The sequence below is a fragment of the Mobula birostris genome, unplaced genomic scaffold (genome assembly GCF_030028105.1).
Source record: "Mobula birostris isolate sMobBir1 unplaced genomic scaffold, sMobBir1.hap1 scaffold_807, whole genome shotgun sequence".
Taxonomy (NCBI): domain Eukaryota; kingdom Metazoa; phylum Chordata; class Chondrichthyes; order Myliobatiformes; family Myliobatidae; genus Mobula; species Mobula birostris.
The window spans coordinates 57279-81665 of NW_027278524.1; the positions used below are offsets into that span (position 1 = coordinate 57279).

General features: G+C 44.5%; 1 protein-coding gene across 1 annotated transcript; it reads right to left on the bottom strand.

Moving 5' to 3' along the window:
* Positions 1–358: 358 nt before the first annotated feature.
* On the bottom strand, positions 359–24341 carry LOC140193753 (uncharacterized). Its single transcript, XM_072250919.1, has 4 exons — positions 24268–24341; positions 19645–19708; positions 16551–16718; positions 359–2822 (listed from the first exon to the last, which is right to left on the bottom strand). The coding sequence occupies exon 4, from the start codon at positions 2413–2415 to the stop codon at positions 1210–1212; it is 1206 nt and encodes a 401-aa protein (XP_072107020.1). The 5' UTR covers positions 2416–2822; positions 16551–16718; positions 19645–19708; positions 24268–24341; the 3' UTR covers positions 359–1209.
* Between the last annotated feature and the right edge of the window lie 46 nt (positions 24342–24387).

Consider the following 24387-nt stretch of genomic DNA (forward strand, 5'->3'; position numbering starts at 1 on the left):
TCCTCGACCAGTGGAGCACCTCACCACAAGTATTGTTTGTGTCATCAGATAGACAACCGAAAGATTTTCTCTGTCAATCAGTTTCCAAATGTTGCTACTCTGTCATTCGTTGCCACGCCCCACTGCTGATTCCCTTCTCCTCGACTTCTTCAGTCTGCAGAAAGTTCAACGGAATCCTCTTCACCCACAGAGTGGTGACTGTTTTGAACTCATCACCACAGGGAGAGTGAGAGATGAACAATAGGGGAGGATTGAAAAGGACTGTTGTGGAACTGAATCACTGGCAGGGTCCAGCCGGCCTGAGTTGACTCTCTACTGTACACTAGTTGTGTTATAAATTCACTAAGTACCATAGACAGAGCTTAAAATAGAACTGATTTATTTGTCTCTTATCCAGAATATTAAACTCCAGTCCCATTAAAGGTGAATAGGCTGCAGAAGAAACTCCTCCCATGCCCAGTGACCAGGGTGCAGAACTGGGTGTGGTGAGCAGCAGCAATAATTGCAGAGTTCAGCACCGACAGTCACTCTCGAAATTGCAATCAGCAACGGTGATGGACAAATATCCAGCATGCAGCTTATTGAAACTTTCTCCCCAGTGTGAACCCGGTAGTGCGTCACAAGCTGTAAGGTTTCACAGCTAATGTAACGATCTCTCTGTAACGTTTCACTGCTGAGGTAATGGTTTCTCTGTAGCAGCAATGTTTAGGTTACAACTAGAGATAACAGGGTTTTGGAGTACAGGGTTATCCAATGACAGAAGTGTTCTTTCTTGTGAGTCTGGAAGAGAGATTTTCATGGTCTTTTGTCAGGGAGAGATGAGAAGACACGAATGGAGAGAGTGGGCCCTTTTATCTTTTTTTGTTTACTTCACTAACCACATAGTCAAAGTAAGAATTATAAAGCTCAATCACTTAATCACATATTGTTTACTGTTTGTTATTTTGGAGTACTGATTTGTAACAGGGAACACATCACACAGCATCCACCAAAACAAGATTTCTTAAGTTTGGCCAGGCTGAGGGACTATCAGCCCCTATATTAAGCAGCTAGCCGAAGCGGGGGTTATATAAGGTTAGATGACTAAGTGAATCGCTTCCCACAGTCAGAGCAGGTGAACGGCCTCTCCCCAGTGTGAACTCAATGATACACATTTGGTTGATTTGGCTAGGAGAATCTCCTCCCAAAGTCTGAGCAGGAGATCGGCCTCTATCCAGTGTGAACTCGCTGATGTCTCTGTAGTTGACATGACCGAGTGAATCCCTTCCCACATACTGAGCAGGTGAACGGCCTCTCCCCAGTGTGAACTCGCTGATGTACCTTCAGATGAGATGACATAGTAAATCCCTTCCCACAGTCTGAGCAGGTGAACGGCCTCTCCCCAGTATGAAATCGCTGATGTATCTTCAGTTGAGATGACAAAATGAATCCCTTCCCACAGTCTGAGCAGGTGAATGGCCATTCCCCTGTGTGGGTTGACTGGTGTGTCACGAGGTGAGATGACCGATTGAATCCCTTGCCACAGACTGAGCAGGTGAACTGCCACTTCCCAGTGTGAACTGACTGGTGTCTCTGTAGGGAGGATAATTCAGTGAATCCTTTCCCACAGACTGAGCAGGTGAATGGCCATGCCCCGGTATGAACTAACTGGTGTCTCAGTCGGTGAGGTGACAAAGTGAATGTCTTCCCACAGACTGAGCAAGTGAACGGCCTCTCCCCAGTGTGAACGTGCTGATGTACCTTCAGTTGAGATGAGGAAGTAAATCCCTTTCCGCAGTCTGAGCAAGTGAATGGCCTCTCTCCAGTGTGAAGTCTCTGATGTACCTTCAATTTAGATGACCGCGTGAATCCCTTTCCACAGTCTGAGCAGGTGAACGGCTTCTCCCCTGTGTGAACTCTCTGATGTACCTTCAGTTTAGGTGCTGAAATGAATCCCTTCCCACAGTCTGAGCAGGTGAACGGCCACTCCCCGGTGTGAACTCTCTGGTGTCCCATTAGGTCAGATGACTGAGTGTAACTCTTCCCACAGTCTGAGCAGGTGAACGGCCTCTCCCCTGTATGAACTCGCTGATGTACCTTCAGTTTAGATGACGAAATGAATCCCTTCCCACAGTCTGAGCAGGTGAATGGCCACTCCCCGGTGTGAACTGACTGGTGTCTCAGCAGTTGAAATGACAAACTGAATCCCTTCCCACAGTCTGAGCAGGTGAACGGCCTCTCCCCAGTATGAACTCGCTGATGTACCTTCAGTTGAGATGACGAACTGAATCCCTTCCCACAGTCTGAGCAGGTGAATGGCCTCTCTCCAGTGTGAACTCGCTGATGTACCTTCAGTTTAGAAGAGTAAGTGAATCCCTTCCCACAGTCCGCGCAGGTGAACAGCCGATCCCCAGTGTGAACTCGCTGGTGAGCCATTAGGTCAGATAACCAAGTGAATCCTTCCCCACAAATTCAGCAGATGACCCGCCTCTGCCCAGTGTGAACTGACTGGTGCATCCACAGGTGGGAAGACCGATTGAATCCCTTCTCACCCACAGAACTGGTGAATGGCCTTGCCCAGTGTGAAATTGCTGATGTACCTTCAGTTGAGATGACCGAGTGAATCCATTCCTGCTGTCTGAGCAGATGAATGGGTTCACCCCTGTGTAAAATGACGGGCGTGCCAGTTGGTCAGATGATCAAGTGAATCCCTCCCCACAGTCTGAGCAGGAAGGATGATCGAATGAATCCCTTGCTCCACTTCTTAAATATCTGGACAGAGACAGCAAAACTGGCGTGTTGTGTTCAAGATTCCCGTAGACAAATTCCTCGTCGTTTTTAACCTGTAAAAAGATTTACAAAATCCATCAATAGGTGAAGGACAACATTTCAGATGAGATCACTTGAGTTGTCAAGGTGTGATCTGGCATCACACTGTTACAGTGAATTTCAACCCAATTTGGAGAGAGAAATCATCTTCTAACTGGGCACAGTGCTGGTATATGGAATGACCATCAAATTCTCTGATGCTCTTTCTGTCTCTATGAGAATGGGGCATTTCTGCCATCTCCAGTCTGTGACCTGGCTCAGTTTGACTCTCTCCATTGGTATTATTCCCTGTTCCCACTGAGCTGCATGGGTGCCTGGCCCCACAGTAACTGAAACACTCTCACACAAATAGCCTTTGTTGACGTACAGCTGGGATTTTCTTTTATGTTCTGTTAATTTAAAGTGCCACAGTTTTAACACCATGTAAATGACTCCGACTCAGATGTATGGTTGGTCTGCACAGCTGTTAAAAGGAATTAGAGTGAATATTAGTATTATTTTAGGTTCTTGTCACAGTCATAGAAAAGTCCAACACAGAAAGAGACCCTTCGGCCTATCAAGTTTGTGCTGAACTATTTAAACTTTCTACTCACATATCCCTACCATCCAGGTACCTACATAAACCTCTTAAATGATGAAATTGAGCTTGCATTCACCAATTGTACGGGCTGTTCATTCCACATGCGGATGTTCGTCTGTGTGAAGAAGTTTCCCATCATGTTCCCCTTAAAATTTCACCTTTCACACTTAATCCATGGCCTCTGGTTGTAGTCTCATCCAATCTCAGTGGAAAAAGCCAGCTTGCATTTACCCCATCTATAATCCTCATAATTTTGGTACACCTCCATCAAACCTCCCCTCAATCATTTATATTCCAAGGAACAAATATCAGCAACAAACATCTTGTTCTGGATGCTTTTGAGGGGGATGACCTGACAGGGGACGCCCATGGTGACCGGGGTCTCTGGCACTGAGCTTGGCGCTGTTGTGCAGGAGAGAAGGAGGGAGAAGAGAAATGCAGTAGTCGTAGGGGATTCCATAGTCAGGGGAACAGACAGGAGATTCTGTGAGCCTGATAGAGATACCCGCATGGTGCGTTGCGTCCCAGGTGCCAGGGTACGGGATGTCTCGGATTGGGTCCTGAATATTCTGAAGGGGGAGGGTGAGCAGCCAGTAGTCTTGGTACATGTTGGTACCAATGACATAGATAGGACAAAGGAGGAGGTCCTGAAGAGAGATTTCCAGGAGTTAGGAAGGAAGCTGAGAAGCAGGACCTTCAGGGTAGTAATCTCGGGATTGCTACCTGTGCCACGAGCTAGCGAGGGCAAGAATAGTAGGATCAGGCAGATGAATTCGTGGCTGAGAGACCGGTGCAGGGGGCAGGGCTTCAGATTCTTGGATCACTGGGATCTCTTCTGGGGGAAGTATGACCTGTTCAAAAAGGACAGGTTACACCTGAACCCGAAGGGGACCAATATCCTGGTGGGAAAGTTTAACAGAGCTGTCAGGGAGGGTTTAAACTAATTTGGCAGGGGGGTGGGAACCGGAATAACAGAGCGGAGGAAGGGGAAAACAGAAATAAATCTAAGATAGTGAACAGTAAAGATGTCAGGAAAGACAGGCAGGTGATGGAGCAAATTTGTAGCCATTGGGATGAGTTGCAGTGCAATAAAGTTGCAGTGAAATCAAAGCAAAAAGTATCAAATACTGGTCTTAAGGTGTTGTACTTAAATGCACGCAGCATAAGGAACAAGGTGGATGATCTTGTCGTACAGGTACAGATTGGCAGGTATGATATTGTGGCCATCACTGAGACGTGGCTAAAGGATGCATGTCTCTGGGAGCTGAACGTCCAAGGATACACGGTGTATCGGAAGGATAGGAAGGTAGGCAAAGGGGGAGGCGTGGCTTTATTGGTAAGAAATGATATTAAATCATTAGAGAGAGGTGATATAGGATCGGAAGGTGCAGAGTCTTTATGGGTTGAGCTAAGAAATCGCAGGGGTAAAAGGACCCTGATGGCAGTTATTTATAGGCCTCCAAACAGCTGCAGGGATGTGGACTACAAATTACAACTGGAAATAGAAAAGGCTTGTCAGAAGGGCAGTGTTATGATAATTGTGGGGGATTTTAACATGCGAGTGGATTGGGAAAATCAGGTCAGCACTGAATCTCAAGAGAGAGAATTTGTACAATGTCTGCGAGATGGCTTTTTAGAACAGCTTGTTGTTCAGCCCACTCGGGGATCGGCTGTACTGGATTGGGTATTGTGTAATGAACCGAAGGTGATTAGAGAGATTGAGGTGAAGGAACCCTTAGGAGACAGTGATCATAACATGATTGAGTTCACTGTGAAATTTGAAAAAGAGAAGCCAAAATCTGATGTGTCGGTATTTCAGTGGAGTAAAGGAAATTACAGTGACATGAGAGAGGAACTGGCCAAAGTTGACTGGAAAGGGACATTGGCGGGAAAGACAGCAGAGCAGCAGTGGCTGGAGTTTATGTGAGAAGTGAGGAAGGTGCAAGACAGGTATATTCCAAAAAAGAAGAAATTTTCGACTGGTAAAAGGATGCAACTATGGTTGTCAAGAGAAGTCAAAGCCAAAGTTAAAGCAAAGGAGAGGGCATACAAGGAAGCAAAAATTAGTGGGAAGACAAAGGATTGGGAAGATTTTAAAACCTTACAAAAGGAAACCAAGAAGGTCATTAAGAGGGAAAAGATTAACTATGAAAGGAAGCTAGCAAATAATATCAAAGAGGATATTAAAAGCTTTTTTAAGTATATAAAGAGTAAAAGATAGGTGAGAGTACATTTTGGACCGATAGAAAATAATGCTGGAGAAATTGTAATGGGAGATAAGGAGATGGCAGAGGAACTGAACGAGTATTTTGCATCTGTCTTCACTGAGGAAGACATCAGCATTATACCGGACACTCAAGGGTGGCAGGGAAGAGAAGTGTGCGCAGTCTCAATTACGACAGAGAAAGTACTCAGGAAGCTGAATAGTCTAAAGGTAGATAAATCTCCCAGACCAGATGGAATGCACCCTCGTGTTCTGAAGGAAGTAGAAACATAGAAAATAGGTGCAGGAGTAGGCCATTCGGCCCTTCGAGCCTGCACCGCCATTCAGTATGATCATGGCTGATCATCCAACTCAGAACCCTGTACCAGCCTTCCCTCCATAGCCACTGATCCCTTTAGCCACAAGGGCTATATCTAACTCTCTCTTAAATATAGCCAATGAACTGGCCTCAACTCTTTCCTGTGGCAGAGAATTCCACAGATTCACCACTCCCTGTGTGAAGAAGTTTTTCCTAATCTCTGTCCTACAAGGCTTCCCCTTTATCCTCAAACTGTGACCCCTCGTTCTGGACTTCCCCAACATCGGGAACAATCTTCCTGCATCTCGCCTGTCCAATCCCTTCAGGATTTTATATGCTTCAATCAGATCCCCCCTCAATCTTCTAAATTCCAACGAGTATAAGCCTAGTTCATCCAGTCTTTCTTCATATGAAAGTCCTGCCATCCCAGGAATCAATCTGGTGAACCTTCTCTGTACTCCCTCTATGGCAAGGATGTCTTTCCTCAGATTAGGGGACCAAAACTGCACACAATACTCCAGGTGTGGTCTCACCAAGGCCTTGTACAACTGCAGTAGTACCTCCCTGCTCCTGTACTTGAATCCTCTTGCTATGAATGCCAGCATACCATTTGCCTTTTTCACCGCCTGCTGTACCTGCATGCCCACTTTCAATGACTGGTATATAATGACACCCAGGTCTCGTTGCACCTCCCCTTTTCCTAATCGGCTACCATTCAGATAATAATCTGTCTTCCTGTTTTTGCCACCAAAGTGGATAACTTCACATTTATCCACATTAAATTGCATCTGCCATGAATTTGCCCACACACCTAACCTATCCAAGTCACCCTGCATCCTCTTAACATCCTCCTCACAGCTAACACCGCCCAGCTTCATGTCATCCACAAACTTGGAGATGCTGCATTTAATTCCCTCATCCAAGTCATTAATATATATTGTAAACAACTGGGGTCCCAGCACTGAGCCTTGCGGTACCCCACTAGTCACTGCCTGCCATTCTGAAATGGTCCCGTTTATTCTCACTCTTTGCTTCCTCTCTGCCAACCAATTCTCTATCCACATCAATACCTTACCCCCAATACCGTGTGCTTTAAGTTTGCACACTAATCTCCTGTGTGGGACCTTGTCAAAAGCCTTTTGAAAATCCAAATATACCACATCCACTGGTTCTCCCCTATCCATTCTACTAGTTACATCCTCAAAAAATTCTATGAGATTCGTCAGACATGATTTTCCTTTCACAAATCCATGCTGACTTTGTCCGATGATTTCACCGCTTTCCAAATGTGCTGTTATCACATCTTTGATAACTGACTCTAGCAGTTTCCCCATCACTGATGTTAGGCTAACTGGTCTATAATTCCCTGGTTTCTCTCTCCCTCCTTTTTTAAAAAATGGGGTTACATTAGCCACCCTCCAATCCTCAGGAACTAGTCCAGAATCTAAAGCGTTTTGAAAAATTATCACTAATGCATCCACTATTTCTTAGGCTACTTCCTTAAGCACTCTGGGATGCAGACCATCTGGCCCTGGGGATTTATCTGCCTTTAATCCCTTCAATTTACCTAACACCACTTCCCTACTAACATGTATTTCGCTCAGTTCCTCCATCTCACTGGACCCTCTGTCCCCTACTATTTCTGGAAGATTATTTATGTCCTTCTTAGTGAAGACAGAACCAAAGTAATTATTCAATTGGTCTGCCATGTCCTTGCTCCCCATAATCAATTCACCTGTTTCTGTCTGTAGGGGACCTACATTTGTCTTAACCAATCTTTTTCTTTTCACATATCTATAAAAGCTTTTACAGTGATTTTTTATGTTCCCTGCCAGTTTTCTCTCATAACCTTTTTTCCCCTTCCTAATTAAGCCCTTTGTCCTCCTCTGCTGAACTCTGAATTTCTCCCAGTCCTCAGGTGAGCCACTTTTTCTGGCTAATTTGTATGCTTCTTCTTTGGAATTGATACTATCCCTAATTTCTCTTGTCAGCCACGGGTGCACTACCTTCCTTGATTTATTCTTTTGCCAAACTGGGATGAACAATTGTTGTAGTTCATCCATGCTATCTTTAAATGCTTGCCATTGCATATCCACCGTCAATCCTTTAAGTGTCAGTTGCCAGTCTATCTTAGCTAATTCACGTCTCATACCTTCAAAGTTACCCTTCTTTAGGTTCAGAACCTTTGTTTAGCTGTGGAGATTGCGGAGGCATTAGCGATGATCTTTCAAAAGTCGATAGATTCTGGAATGGCTCCGGAGGACTGAAAGATTGCAATGTCACTCCGCTATTTAAGAAGGGGGCAAGAAAGCAAAAAGGAAATTATAGACCTGCTCGCTTGACATCGGTGGTTGGGAAGTTGTTGGAGTCGATTGTCAAGGATGAGGTTACAGAGTACCTGGAGGCATATGACAAGATAGGCAGAACTCAGCATGGATTCCTTAAAGGAAAATCCTGCCTGACACACCTTTTACAATTTTTTGAGGAAATTACCAGTAGGCTGGACAATGGAGATGCAGTGGATGTTGTATATTTGGATTTTCAGAAGGCCTTTGACAAGGTGCCACACAAGAGTCTACTTAACAAGATAAGAGCCCATGGAATTACAGGAAAGTTACATACGTGGATAGAGCGTTGGCTGATTGGCAGGAAACAGAGTGTGGGAATAAAGGGATCCTATTCTGGTTGGCTGCCAGTAACCAGTGTTGTTCCACAGGGGTCCGTGTTGGGACCGCTTCTTTTTACATTGTACATCAACGATTTGGATTATGAAACAGACGGCTTTGTGGCTAAGTTTGCTGACGATACGAAGATAGGTGGAGGGGCCGGTAGTGCTGAGGAAACGGAGAGTCTGCAGAGAGACTTGGATAGATTGGAAGAATGGGCAGAGAAGTGGCAAATGAAGTACAATGTTGGAAAGTGTATGGTTATGCACTTTGGCAGAAAAAATAAACGGGCAGACTATTATTTAAATGGGGAAAGAATTCAAAGTTCTGAGATGCAACGGGACTTGGGAGTCCTTGTACAGGATTCCCTTAAAGTTAACCTCCAGGTTGAGTCGGTGGTGAAGAAGGTGAATGCAATGTTGGCATTCATTTCTAGAGGAATAGAGTATAGGAGCAGGGATGTGATGTTGAGGCTCTATAAGGCGCTGGTGAGACCTCACTTGGAGTACTGTGGGCAGTTTTGGTCTCCTTATTTAAGAAGGAATGTGCTGACGTTGGAGAGTGTACAGAGAAGATTCACTAGAATGATTCCGGGAATGAGAGGGTTAACATATGAGGAACGTTTGTCCGCTCTTGGACTGTATTCCTAGGAGTTTAGAAGAATGAGGGGAGACCTCATAGAAACATTTTGAATGTTGAAAGGCATGGACAGAGTGGATGTGGCAAAGTTGTTTCCCATGATGGGGGAGTCTAGTACGAGAGGGCATGACTTAAGGATTGAAGGGCGCTCATTCAGAACAGAAATGCAAAGAAATTTTTTTAGTCAGAAGGTGGGGAATCTATGCAATTTGTTGCCACGGGCAGCAGTGGAGGCCAAGTCATTGGGTGTATTTAAGGCAGAGATTGATAGGTATCTGAGTAGCCAGGGCATCAAAGGTTATGGTGAGAAGGTGGGGGAGTAGAACTAAATGGAAGAATGGATCAGCTCATGATAAAATGGAGGAGCAGACTTGATGGGCCGAATGGCCAACTTCTGCTCCTTTGTCTTATGGTCTTATGGAATATAGTCCTGACCCGTTCATTCTTTCCTTATAACCCAATTCCTCCAGACGTGACAACATCCTCGTGAATTTTCTCTGAACTCTTTCCACTTCTTTTACATCTTTCCTGTAGGTTGGTGACTAAAACTGTACACAATACTCCAAATCAGGCCTCACCAATATCTTGTACAATGTCAATATGACATCCATCTCCTGTACTAGAATGGTTGGGGGGTGGGAATCAAATTAAAGAGGCTAGGCGTGAGGAGGTTAGTTCACAACAGGGGGATGGGAACCAGTGCAGAGAGGCAGAGGGGTGTAAAGTGAGGGTAGAAACAAAAAGTACTAAGGAGAAAAGTAAAAGTGGCAGGCCTACAAATCCAGGGCAAGCATTAAAAAGGGCTACTTTTCAGCATAATTGTATAAGGGCTAAGAGAGTTGTAAAAGAGCGCCTGAAGGCTTTGTGTGTCAATGCAAGGAGCATTCGTAATAAGGTGGATGAATTGAAAGTGCAGATTGTTATTAATGATTATGATATAGTTGGGATCACAGAGGCATGGCTCCAGGGTGACCAGGGATGGGAGCTCAACGTTCAGGGATATTCAATATTCAGGAGGGATAGACATGAAGGAAGGGGAGGTGGGGTGGCGTTGCTGGTTAAAGAAGAGATTAACGCAATAGAAAGGAAGGACATAAGCCGGGAAGATGTGGAATCGATATGGGTAGAGCTGCGTAACACTAAAGGGCAGAAGACGCTAGTGGGAGTTGTGTACAGGCCACCTAACAGTAGTAGTGAGGTCGGAGATGGTATTAAACAGGAAATTAGAAATGTGTGCAATAAAGGAACAGCAGTTATAATGGGTGACTTCAATCTACATGTAGATTGGGTGAACCAAATTGGTAAAGGTGCTGAGGAAGAGGATTTCTTGGAATGTATGCGGGATGGTTTTTTGAACCAACATGTCGAGGAACCAACTAGAGAGCAGGCTATTCTGGACTGGGTTTTGAGCAATGAGGAAGGGTTAATTAGCAATCTTGTCGTGAGAGGCCCCTTGGGTAAGAGTGACCATAATATGGTGGAATTCTTCATTAAGATGGAGAGTGACATAGTTAATTCAGAAACAAAGGTTCTGAACTTAAAGAGGGGTAACTTTGAAGGTATGAGACGTGAATTAGCTAAGATAGACTGGCAAATGACACTTAAAGGATTGACGGTGGATATGCAATGGCAAGCATTTAAAGGTTGCATGGATGAACTGCAACAAATGTTCATCCCAGTTTGGCAAAAGAATAAATCAAGGAAGGTAGTGCACCCGTGGCTGACAAGAGAAATTAGGGATAGTATCAATTCCAAAGAAGAAGCATACAAATTAGCCAGAGAAAGTGGCTCACCTGAGGACTGGGAGAAATTCAGAGTGCAGCAGAGGAGGACAAAGGGCTTAATTAGGAAGGGGAAAAAAGATTATGAGAGAAAACTGGCAGGCAACATAAAAACGGACTGTAAAAGCTTTTATAGATATGTAAAAGGGAAAAGACTGGTAAAGACAAATGTAGGTCCCCTGCAGACAGAAACAGGTGAATTGATTATGGGGAGCAAGGACATGGCAGACCAATTGAATAATTACTTTGGTTCTCTCTTCACTAAGGAGGACATAAATAATCTTCCAGAAATAGTAGGGGACAGAGGGTCCAGTGAGATGGAGGAACTGAGCGAAATACATGTTAGTAGGGAAGTGGTGTTAGGTAAATTGAAGAGATTGAAGGCAGATAAATCCCCAGGGCCAGATGGTCTGCATCCCAGGGTGCTTAAGGAAGTAGCCCAAGAAATAGTGGATGCATTAGTGATAATTTTTCAAAACTCGTTATATTCTGGACTAGTTCCTGAGGATTGGAGGGTGGCTAATGTAACTCCACTTTTTAAAAAAGGAGGGAGAGAGAAACCGGGGAATTATAGACCGGTTAGCCTAACGTCGGTGGTGGGGAAACTGCTGGAGTCAGTTATCAAGGATGTGATAACAGCACATTTGGAAAGCGGTGAAATGATCGGACAAAGTCAGCATGGATTTGTGAAAGGAAAATCATGTCTGACGAATCTCATAGAATTTTTTGAGGATGTAACTAGTAGAGTGGATAGGGGAGAACCAGTGGATGTGGTATATTTGGATTTTCATAAGGCTTTTGACAAGGTCCCACACAGGAGATTAGTGTGCAAACTTAAAGCACATGGTATTGGGGGTAAGGTATTGGTGTGGGTGGAGAGTTGGTTAGCAGACAGGAAGCAAAGAGTGGGAATAAACGGGACCTTTTCAGAATGGCAGGCGGTGACTAGTGGGGTACCGCAAGGCTCAGTGCTGGGACCCCAGTTGTTTACAATATATATTAATGACTTGGATGAGGGAATTAAATGCAGCATCTCCAAGTTTGCAGATGACACGAAGCTGGGTGGCAGTGTTAGCTGTGAGGAGGATGCTGAGAGGATGCAGGGTGACTTGGATAGGTTGGGTGAGTGGGCAAATTCATGGCAGATGCAATTTAATGTGGATAAATGTGAAGTTATCCACTTTGGTGGCAAAAATAGGAAAACAGATTATTATCTGAATGGTGGCCGATTAGGAAAAGGGGAGGTGCAACGAGATCTGGGTATCATTACACACCAGTCATTGAAAGTGGGCATGCAGGTACAGCAGGCAGTGAAAAAGGCGAATGGTATGCTGGCATTTATAGCAAGAGGATTTGAGTACAGGAGCAGGGAGGTACTACTGCAGTTGTACAAGGCCTTGGTGAGACCACACCTGGAGTATTGTGTGCAGTTTTGGTCCCCTAATCTGAGGAAAGACATCCTTGCCATAGAGGGAGTACAGAGAAGGTTCACCAGATTGATTCCTGGGATGGCAGGACTTTCATATGAAGAAAGACTGGATGAACTGGGCTTGTACTCGTTGGAATTTAGAAGATTGAGGGGGGGATCTGATTGAAGCATATAAGATCCTAAAGGGATTGGACAGGCTAGATGCAGGAAGATTGTTCTCGATGTTGGGGAAGTCCAGAACGAGGGGTCACAGTTTGAGGATAGAGGGGAAGCCTTTTAGGACCGAGATTAGGAAAAACTTCTTCACACAGAGAGTGGTGAATCTGTGGAATTCTCTGCCACAGGAAACAGTTGAGGCCAGTTCATTGGCTATATTTAAGAGGGAGTTAGATATGGCCCTTGTGGCTACAGGGGTCAGGGGGTATGGAGGGAAGGCTGAGGCGGTGTTCTGAGTTGGATGATCAGCCATGATCATAATAAATGGCGGTGCAGGCTCGAAGGGCCGAATGGCCTACTCCTGCACCTATTTTCTATGTTTCTACTCAGTACTTTGATTTGTGAAGGCCAATGTGCCAAAATCGTTATTTCCATCCTGATTGAACTCTGACGCCACTTTCAGTGAATTATGGACCTGAATTCCCAGATCCCTTTCTTCTACAGCACTCCTCAGAGCCCTACCAGTCACTGTGTAAGACCTTGTTCCTACCAACATGCAACACTTCACACTTGTCCGCATTAAATTCCTTTTTCCGTTTCGCAACCCATTTTTTCAGCAGGTCCAGATCACACTGCAAGCCATGAGAGTATTTCTTGCTGTCCACTACACCACAAATATTGGTGTCATCCACAAATTTGCTGATCCAGTTAACCATGTTATCATCCAGATATCTGAAATAGATGACAAACAACAACAGATCCAGCACTGATCTCTGTGGCACACCACTAGTCACAGGCCTCCCGTCAGAGAGGCAACCATCTGCTACCACACTCTGGCTTCTCCCAAAGACAGCGTCTCATTCAATTTACTATCTCATCTTGAATCTGAGTGACTGAACCTTCTTGACCAACCTCCCATATGAGACTTTGTCAAGTGTCTTGCTAAAGTCCATGTAGACAACATCTACTGCCTTGCCTTCATCCACTTTCCTGATAACATCCTCGTGAGGCTCGATAAATTTGGTTAGACATGACCTACCATGCACAAACCCATGCTACCTATCCTTAATCAGTCCACATCTATCTAAATAATTGTATATCTGGTTCCTGCACATACGTTCCAATAACTTTCTCCCTACTGATGTCAAGCTCACCAATGTATAAATTCTTAGTTTGTTTTCAGAGCCTTTCTTGAACAGTGGAACAACATTGGCTGTCCTCCAATCCTCCAGTACCTCACCTATCACTGAGGATGATTTAAATATTTGTGCTTGGGCCCTGACAATTTCTGCACTTGTCTTCCGCAGGGTCCCAGGGAACAACTTGTCAGGCCCTGGTGATTTATCCACGGTAATTTGCCTTAAGACAGCAAACACTTCCACCTCTGTAATCTGTACAGGGTCCATGAAGTTGATGCTGCTTTGCCTCACTTCTATAGACCCTGTGACCATCCCCTGAGTAAATGCAGATGCAAAAATACTATTTAAAATCTCCCCCATCTATTTTGTCTCCTCATATGGATTACCATTCTGATCGTCCAGAGTGGGCATGTTTCTGTACTGACCTTCTCCATGTTTCTATGACAGAGAAGCTGGCCAAACTTGACTGGAAGGAAACTGGTAGGAATGACAACAGAAACTCCAGCCATTGCTGCTCTGGGAGCAATCCCGGAGCTGAGTGATAGATACATCCCAAAGAACTGGAAGCATTGTAAAGGCAGGAGGACACAACTGTGGCTGAAATGAGAAGCCAAAGCCAACGTAGAAACCAAAGAGAGGGCAAATATTAGAATAAAAAACATTGGGAAGCTTTCAGAAACAAACTGAAGACAACGAAAAAGAAATGTCAGATGAGCTCAGGGCATGGAATTATGATATTGTAGTCGCTAATGATCCTTGGTTGCACCCAACAGCCTGATGCATTCAGAGAAACAAAATATCCAGGGCCTCAATATCTCAGGAAAGCAAAGGTTCCCTGCACCAATTACCTTTCAACTTTTAGTTTGACGGGCACATACAAGCTCTACACCCTCGAAACTTCATTTCTGAAGAACTCCCGCTTACCAAGTAATCCTTTGCCAGAAACATCCTGTCCCAGTTCACACTTGTCAGATCCTTTCTGATGCCATCAAAATTGACCTTTCTCCAAGTTAGAATCTCAACTTGTGGTCCAGACCTCTCTTTTTCCATATTTATTTGGAATCTCATGGTATTATGATCACTAGATACAAAGTGTTCCCATACACTAATTTCTGTCACTAGCGCTGGATCATTTCCTGATAGCTTATTGCACACTTCTACTTTGGGAATTCTACTGGTTGAGAGCACATTTGACAAACTCTACCCCATCTGGTCCTTTTACAGTATGGAAGTCCCAGCCAATATATGGAAAGTTAAAATCACTTGGTATATCAATCTTTGTTTCTGGCATAGTCTTTGTAACTTTATTTCTCTCAATCCCTCAGACTGTTGGGGCAACCAAGTCCCAGTAATGGTAACAATATCATAATTCAATGCACTGAGCTCATCTGGCTTCCTGCATTTGATATACACAGTTCAGCACATTCGAAGCACCATGCTCAATCTTTTGATTGCTGACTTTGTCTGAAGTTTGACCAACATCTGACTGGTGTCAAGAAAACAACCACTTCCTCGATGTCACAGAAACAAAGAAGCTGGTTGTGGATTACGGAAGGAATGGAGACAGGCTAACCCCTATTGACATCAATGGATCTGGAATTGAGAGGGTGAACAGCTTTAAGTTCCTTGGCATACACATCTTCAAGGATCTCACACGGTCTGTACCGGCTGTGTGGGGAAAAAGGCACAACAGTGCCACTTTCACCTCAGACGATTGAAGGAGTTTGGAATGTGCCCCCAAGTGCGAAGAACTTTCTACAGGGACACAATTGAGAGCATCCTGACTGGCTGCATCACTGCCTGCTATGGGAATTGTAGCTCCGTCAATCGCAGGACTCTGGTGCGGACCGACTGCAAATCGCCATATAATGTCAACCCCAGCTAATGCTGGTGTTTCTCCTGTTTAAGTGGTGGTGAGGAAGGGACTGATCCCGGGGTCTGTGTAAATCGAGGGCCGATTGCATTGGGAAAGGGCTGGGACCGAGCCGGACAGCTGGGGGCTCCGGGCTCTCCAGCCTTGCATCCCTGGTTTTAGTTTTGTACCTGAGTCAGGTTTGCAGGATCATTTTGTTGTGGGTCCCCAAGCTGGGAGGGTGGATGGGGATGAAGCGGACCTGTCTGTGTGTCGGTGTGGGGCGAATGGTAAGAAGGGTGTGGGGCCACTGTGGGTTATCGGATGCAACATGACCTGGGTGGATGGGCATGGGGTAAATTAAGTTGTCAAAGAGGGTGGATCTGGTCCACTGGGTCAGACAGCTCAGCTCGCCTGGCCCTTCAGGAGGCCACAGTTCTCTTCATCTTAATTACTGACAAAACTTCCTGTTAACATTGACCTTGTCACAGATCCCCAGGGTCTGCAAACAGATGATTGGTAGGAAGCAGAGGGTTATGGTGAGAGGCTGTTTCTTGGACTCGAGTCCCATGCTTAGTGTTGTTCCCTGGGGTTACGCCCGTTGCTACTTGTCATCTACGTCAATAATTTGGTTGATAGAGTACAGGGTATGGGTAGAGAGTTTGCAGCAAGTTCAACAATTACTTTTTTCAAAGATGGTCAGTATAAACACTCCCCTCTCTTTCACTCAGAGCTGACCAAAATCTACTTCAGAGGATGCAAGATCTTGAACTGAGTAATCAGTGAGGGAACGGGAGTGGTTTTAAAGGGCTGGGCTGCTGACAGCACATTACCAGACCTGGAGTGATTGCAACTGGGTCTGACAGAGGCATAAATGGTTCATCTGGGCACATTCAGTCTCACTCCAACTATTTCTTACCTTCCTTTGTACAGGTATGTAATGTCTAAAGGACCAGTGTTTGAGTAAATGAGACTCACCAAACTTTCTCCTGACTGAATCACTGGAATCTCCAAGTCAGATGAGTTCTCTCCAGTTGATGCTCTCAATCCTCGGGCTGGTTCACTTGTTGCTGTTCCCTCGTCTTCAGTCGTGGTTTGCTTCCAGTTGGGGTTTTTCTTCCAATAAATCTCTCACCGCAGGTCTAACTTTAACATGAAAGATAATGAAGCACATTAACAATAAAAAGGGAAACCAAAAATTTCTGCTTAATGTTCCCTCACAGCCTAGTATCGGAGAGTGAAGACATTACCAGTGTTATTCGAACCCAAAGGATTGGGTAAAGTTAATATTCAGCCATTTGGGAGTGATCGAACTTTTTGTATCTTCTTTTGGGAAACTGTGGCATGCACGTTCGAGTTAAGCCCCTGCAAGGTCGGGAAAGTTTGTGCAGTGACCACCCTCCAGCCAAAAGGTCAGTTTCTTTAAGACACTTTATTTCTTTGTGATTTTGTCTGACAAGGCATCTCTCTGCTGTGGTTGACAGATTTGTCATTTCTTCGAAGGAATTGTTGTTTCGGGGAAGTCTCTCCTTAATGATTGTATACATCACTTGGACTTTTGAATTTACCACTTTAAGACTGTGCTTCAATGAGAACTGATTCTAAGTTTGACTGTTTGTTAGATATTGCCGCATAACTGCTAACTTCCAGTTATGTTCATCGTTTGTTTACTTTTCTATGTTTTTGAGCAGAGGTTAATAAATTTTGTTGTTTGTTTATAAAGCCTGACTCATTTTCATATCTATTGCTGCTGGTTCATAACAATACTGTACATAAAGCTGATTATTCCTGAAATTATTCTTATAAACCTTGTTATCAACAACGGTACTGAACACATTTCCAGGAATAACAAATCGGTACCAGAATAATTTATAGAGAAAAGTTGTGCTTTCTTTACTGTTCTACTAACACAAAACGAGCCATTTCCATTTCCAGATTAGATGAGGTCCATTTCAGGAAATATAAACCATTCCAGGGTGAATGTAATGAAAAGAAACTGGAATCACCAGAAACACACAGCAGGTGAGGAATAGGTGTGGGGAGAGGAACAAACTTTACAATTCAGGTTAATAACGTTTCGTCAGAATGACTTCAAACATTTTCATTTTTTAGTGCAGATCTCCAGCAATTTCAGATTCTGCTTGATTTCCCCACCGAGTGACAGACAAGTGACAGTGGAGGGGGGGGCGGTGTGGGTGGGATTTCCAAATACAGTTTGAACACCAAACTCAAGGGTCCAGTTCTACTGTTGTAAACACGGAACAGCCCAATTACTCACAGCTTCTCCCTGTGAGGATGGAATGGGAACTCATCCTCTCCTCAGATTAGCAGTCAGTGCTTCCAAAGGAACTCCAGAAACAAGCATCTGATCCCAGAACAGAAATACTTGCTCAACACCTCATAAGCCCAAGCAGCTCGATTCCCGGGTCCATTTTACCTGGATCAAAAACTGTGATATCCCAGGACCCAACCTCACAGAGTCACACAGCTGAATCTGCCACTCACCGACCCTGAGAGTCTCACACATTGTCCCCACATCTCACACTGGGTAGTGCAATCCGGGATTTCCCCACAACCAATGTCCAGCTGCTCGAAATTTCTGCTTCATTGCAGAAGGACGACCATCCAGCCCCATCTGTAGAAGCACTAACCAAAGTCAAAACCAAAACACCAACAGTTCCATATGCCTGGAATGTAGATCACAGGATTATAGCCCAAGCACCAACTCTCCCAGTACTCTTTGCTGCCAGTAAAATGCTACAGTGTGTCAGCCAGTCACAGTTCACAACTAGCACCTCCACACCAATGCACAACAGAACTGGAACCTGATGACCCTCTGGCATTCCAGCTAACAAAAACTGATTCTGGAAATAACTCAGTGAGGCCAAAAGTGTAAATGAACACTTCACAATGAAGACAAGGTTAGAAGAAAGATTGCTGATATATAACATTGAGGAGGTGGGATACAGGGTTGGCCGAGGTTGCCCAGATAGTTGGTATACATCACTGAAGTGGGGTTAGGAAAGTGGGCAGAGGTTGAACAAGATGGGCAGGAATGAGCAGATGGAACCAGGTGGGAGAAGGGATCAAGGACAATCACTGATGATCCTCCAACAATACACAGATATTGAATTAATCACACATACTACTGTATAAAAGATCCTAAAATGACCAAGTTAGAATAAACAATAAGAATTTTGGCATATGCTCTTTGACCCTCACCAAATTTTTATCAACACACCATAGAAAGTTTCCCACCCGGACTCTTCACACTTTGTATGGTAACTACTCTGCCTGTGACTGCGAGGAACTGCAGGGATCTTTGGATACAGATCAGCACATCACAGAAACCATTCTCCTCCCTGGACTTCCCAGTCCCTCGGTAAAGCAGGCAGTGAAATCAAACATCCCCACAGCCTGGGACGTTCTCCTTTCTCACCCACCCCAGTCGGGGAGAAGACACAACAGCCATAAAGCTCAAGGACAAATGTGAGGAGCCTCAGGAAGCCAGGCGAGTTAGGGGAAGTTAACGGGACTCAGGGGCCAACATCAGATTTCCCCAACACAACATGGAGGAAGCATTACCACCAATCCGGGGACTGAGAGCACACACCACATGATCTTGTGTCACAAAGCAGAGGGCAGGGCAGATCTGAGGCACACAGCCTCACGTGAGCTGTTGGCGGGACTCCCATTTCAATTCTGCGGAAATAGACAGCCTGGGCTCCTGGTTTGGATTGTTCAATGCAGATTAAGTGAAGTCGACACATTTCTGACGAGCCCAGATAACTGGGTACTAAATGAGTAATTGGCCCTCAGTTCAGGGTTCACGGCCAACATTAGATCCACTTCAGCACCACCCAGCCGGAGACTGTGAGCATGCGCGAAGAGCTTGTTATATCTGCAGTTAAATGCCAGGGGCAAATGGGATCATGTGACTGGTGGGGTCTCCCATCACCCCAGGCAGAGCACTCCAGCTACCCACTATTCATGTGGAAAGAAACAAACTTGCCGCTCACATCTCTTCTCACCTTAAATGTGTTAGACATTTCAACCCCCGGGAAAAACATACCATCTGTCTACTCCACTCGTAATGTTATAAACGTCCATCCAGTCTCACCCCAGCCTGCGCCACCCTGGAGAAAACAACACAAGTTTGTCCAACCTCTCGCTATAGCTCATGCCCTCTAATCTAGACAATATCCTGGCAAACCTCTTTTACACTCTCTACTATTATTCTGACATTTCACATTCTTAAAATAAAGTACTGATCCTAACTGACATAAGACTGGGAATGTTTTCTTGGATTAAATGTCAGGAATTGTGTAAAACTGAGTATTTGGCTATGGTGTATGTAAACTTCTGACTTCAACAGTAGCCATTAATATGAAAAAGAAAATTTGCTAGCATATCAAACAGAAAAAATGGCAAATTTTCTGTTCTCATTGATCAATCAACAAGCCTGAGCATTAAGACCACCCGAATAGTTTATTTGAAACGTGATAAGGAAGGTGATCCCCATTTTATGTTTTTAGATCTAATTGAACTGCCTGATCAGAAAGGTGCAACTATTGTTAAGCATCTTCTGAATTGTCTCAAGAACCATGGGTTTGATGACTCTTACTTGAAACAGAACCTTGTAGCATTTGCTAGTGATCGGGAGAACATAATGCCTGGTGTCAAATCTGGTGTTGCTACAATTCTCAAGGAACATTACCCTGATGTGACAAATTGGCGTAGTCTTAATAACAGATTAGAACTTGCAGTAGGTGATTCAGTGAGAGAAGTTCACGGAATAAATCATTTTCAATCATTTATGGATAAATTGTACTCTGTTTACAGTAGATCACCTCTAAATCAAAAGGAACTGTCTGAATGTGCCTCTCAACTAGAACAACAAATTTGCAAAATAGGCCGTGTTCTGGGCACCAGGTGTGTGGCTAGCTCATTTCGAACAGTTTCAGCAGTGTGACAAAATTATGAAGCACTGTGTTTTCACTTTGAAAAAGCAATGAAGAATGAAACAGGATCTGGGAGTGAGAGAAAAACCTATGAAGGTCTGTTGGAAAGATTCTTCAGGACAGTTTCTATTGGACTGAGCTCTAACGCATGACACGTTGCATGAACTTGGTTTACTGTCAGAGTGTTTACAGAAACACACTACTACGACTGTTTATGCAGACAAACTGACCCAATGGATCAGAAGATCACTGCATGGACTGAAAGACCAACCTGGTACAAGAACTCTAGAAGCTCAAGAGGCAGTTGAAAAGGGGAAATTTGGAGAAATTATCTTAACAAGCAACAACAAAATTGTCTCCATTAATTATCGACATTTTCTTACTCGTCTTATAAACAGTTTGTAGCACCTTATGTTCACGGCAACATTTTTGAAAGGTTCTCAAACTTCTAAACCTCAAAGTATGTATTAATTCCCAGCCAAATGAAATGTGTGTCCTTGATAAAGATAACTGGCCTGCTGAAATACTGCTTAATATTTTTTTTTCAAGGCAAGTCGTATCTTTTTGTCATTTCAACCATAAACTGCTGGTACAGTACACAGTAAAAACGAGACAATGTTTCTCCAGGACCCTGGTGCTACATAAAACAACACAAAACTACACTAGACTATGTGAGACTGCACAAGGCTACCCTAGACTACGTAAAAACATTAAAAAACTGCACTAGACGACAGACCTGCACAGGACAACATAAAGTGTGCAAAAACAGTGCAGGGCAGTACAATAATTTATAAACAAGACAATAGGCACAGTAGCGGACAAATAACAATATAATAATAAATGATGTGAATGTCAGTCTAGACTCTGGGTATTGAGGAGTCTGATGGCTTGGGGGAAGAAGCTGTTACGCAGTCTTGTCGTGTGAGCCCGGATGCTTCGGTACTTTCTGTCTGATGGAGAATGATGGAGAAGCTGCAATATCATCTCTCTGTAAGAGATTTAAGCTTTCTTCTTCCTCTGTAATAAATGCCTTCAGAGATTATGTGGAGGATCGTGGACGCCGCATCCCCCAAGATTTACGTCCATTACTGAGCTGTTCACAAGTTATTCCTATTAGTACTGCTGAGTGTGAGAGAGGATTCAGTCACATCAACTTGATAATAACAACAACACACTCAAGGACTCTCATAGATCATGTATCAGCACTTATGTTTGTTAAACTACACAGACCTCCTCTAGTTCAGTGGAATCCTGAGCCGTATGTCACAACATGGCTGCAGTACCACAGATCAGATCAGCAGATGATACCAGGACAAGAGTTGCTTCAGACCCCCGAACACATATTACGCCTGACCCTTTGTGGAAATTATTGTGAAACTTCTCATTGGTGGTGTTTGGTAAGTAGGTAATTACTTTTAAATTGGTAAAATACATGATTAGTGCCTTTTTCTTTACTCGCTTGATAATTGTATTTTACGATAAATTAGTGAGTGCAACTGAGTAATACTTTGTCATATTATTAGATTATTATATGTTTTATTGTACCAGTTATACACTGAAATGTACTGATAGGCTATACTCTTGTTAATGTTTTAACTATCACTATATTTCTGTGTAGCTCTGGAATTGATATATTTCTTTCATCTTGGTTTACCATTATAGCAGCGCCAAAGAAGAAGAATGTGGGCTGCCTTAAGGACTATTGCCCGGTAGCACTTACATCGACAGTGATGAAATGCTTTGGGAGGTTGGTTATGACTGAAATGAACTCCCGCCTCAGCAAGGACCTGGACCCACTGCAATTTGCCTGTCGTCACAATAGGTCAATGGCAGACGCAATCTCCACGGCTCTTCACACGGTTTTAGACCACCTGGACAACACAAGCACTTATGTTGGGCCGCTGTTCATCGACTACAGCTCCGCATTTAATACCATCATTCCCAAATCCTAATTGAGAAGTTGCAGAACCTGGGCCTCTGTAATTGTATTCTCATCTTCCTAACCAGAAGAACACAGTCTGTGCGGATTGGTAATAACATATCCTCTTCGCTGACAATCAACACTGGCGCACCTCAGGGGTGTGTGCTTAGCCCACCGCTCTACTCTCTGTATGCACATGACTGTGTGGCTGGACACAGCTCAAACACCATTTACAAATTTACCGACAATACAACTATTGTTGGTCGAATCTCAGGTGGTGACGAGGGGGCGTACAGGAGTGAGATATGCCAGCTAGTGGAATGGTGCCACAGCAACAACCTGGCACTCAATGTCAGTAAGACGAAAGAGCTGATCATGGACTTCAGGAAGAGTAAGACGGGGGAACACGTACCAATCATCATAAGAGTGATCATAAGTGGAGAGAGTGAGTAGCTTTAAATTCCTGGGCATCAAGATCCCTGAGGATCTAACCTGGTCCCAGCATATTGAAGTTGCTGGTGAACGCAGCAGACCAGGCAGCATCTCTGGGAAGAGGTACAGTCGACGTTTCAGGCCGAGACCCTTTGTCAGGACTCGGTCTGAAACGTCGACTGTACCTCTTCCTAGAGATGCTGCCAGGCCTGCTGCATTCATCAGCAACTTTGATGTGTGCTGCTTGAATTTCCAGCATCTGCAGAATTCCTGTTGGTTGTCCCAGCATATCGATGTAGTCATAAAGAAGGTAAGACAGCAGCTGTACTTTATTAGGAGTTTGAAGCGATTTGGCATTGCAACAAACAAGCTCAAAATCTTCTATAGCTGCACTGTGGGGAGCATTTGGACAGGCTGCATCACTGTCTGGTATGGAGGGGCTACTGCACAGAACCCTGAGAAGCTGCAGAAGGTTGTAAATCCAGTCAGCTCCATCTTGGGTACTAGCCTACAAAGTATCCAGGACATCTTACGGAAACGGTGTCTCATAAAGGCAGCATCCATTATAAAGGACCTCCAGCACCCAGGGCATGCCCTTTTCTCACTGTTACCATCAGGTAGGAGACACAGAAGCCTGAAGGCACACACTCAGCGATTCAGGAACAGCTTCTTCCCCTCTGCTATCCGACTCCTGAATGGACTTTGAAAGCTTTGGACACTACCTCACTTTTTAATATACATCATTTCTGTTTTTACACATTTTTAACAATCTATTCATTATGCATAATGATTTAGTTTTTAATTTATTATGTTTTAATTTATTTATTATCTATGCCAGAATATGTATTTATGTACTGCATTGAACTGTTGTTGCTGTCGAACAAATTTCACGTCAATTGCCTGTGATAATAAATCTCAATTTGTTTACCTGTTCATTACTCGATTGGGGCAAGGAGGTTGCCCAGTACATGAAATCAGCAGGTACACAAACTGGGTGAGAGAGGGGATATAGGAAATGGCAAGCATTTTGTCAGCTCCGGCACCTAAAACAATTAGCACTGCACCCCTGCTGAAAGGACATCCCACTTTCTAACAACCGCCCCCTTTCAGGCCTAGGGTCCCACATCTTTCCGACCACTCACCCCGACACCCACAGTCCACCCGTAACCTCTACCCACACACAGACAGATCCCCTTCACCCCAAACCCCCTCCCAGCCTGGGAACCACAACTGACTGATCCCACAGCCCGGGCTCGGGCGCAAAGCTAAAACCGGGGCTGCGGGACCGGAGAGCCCGGAGCCTGCAGCCGTCCGGCAGAACTGGGTCCCGGCCCTTTCCAACTGCAGCAAACCCCCGATTTACACAAACTCCAATATTCACCTCCCCGATAGCAGAACCGCCGGCGACAACTGTGCTGGGCACCGGGCCGACGTTCAGCAGGATATTCGCCGCAGCACCACCCGTGGACGGAGGTCAATGCAGCGCCGCTGGTGGCCGGAG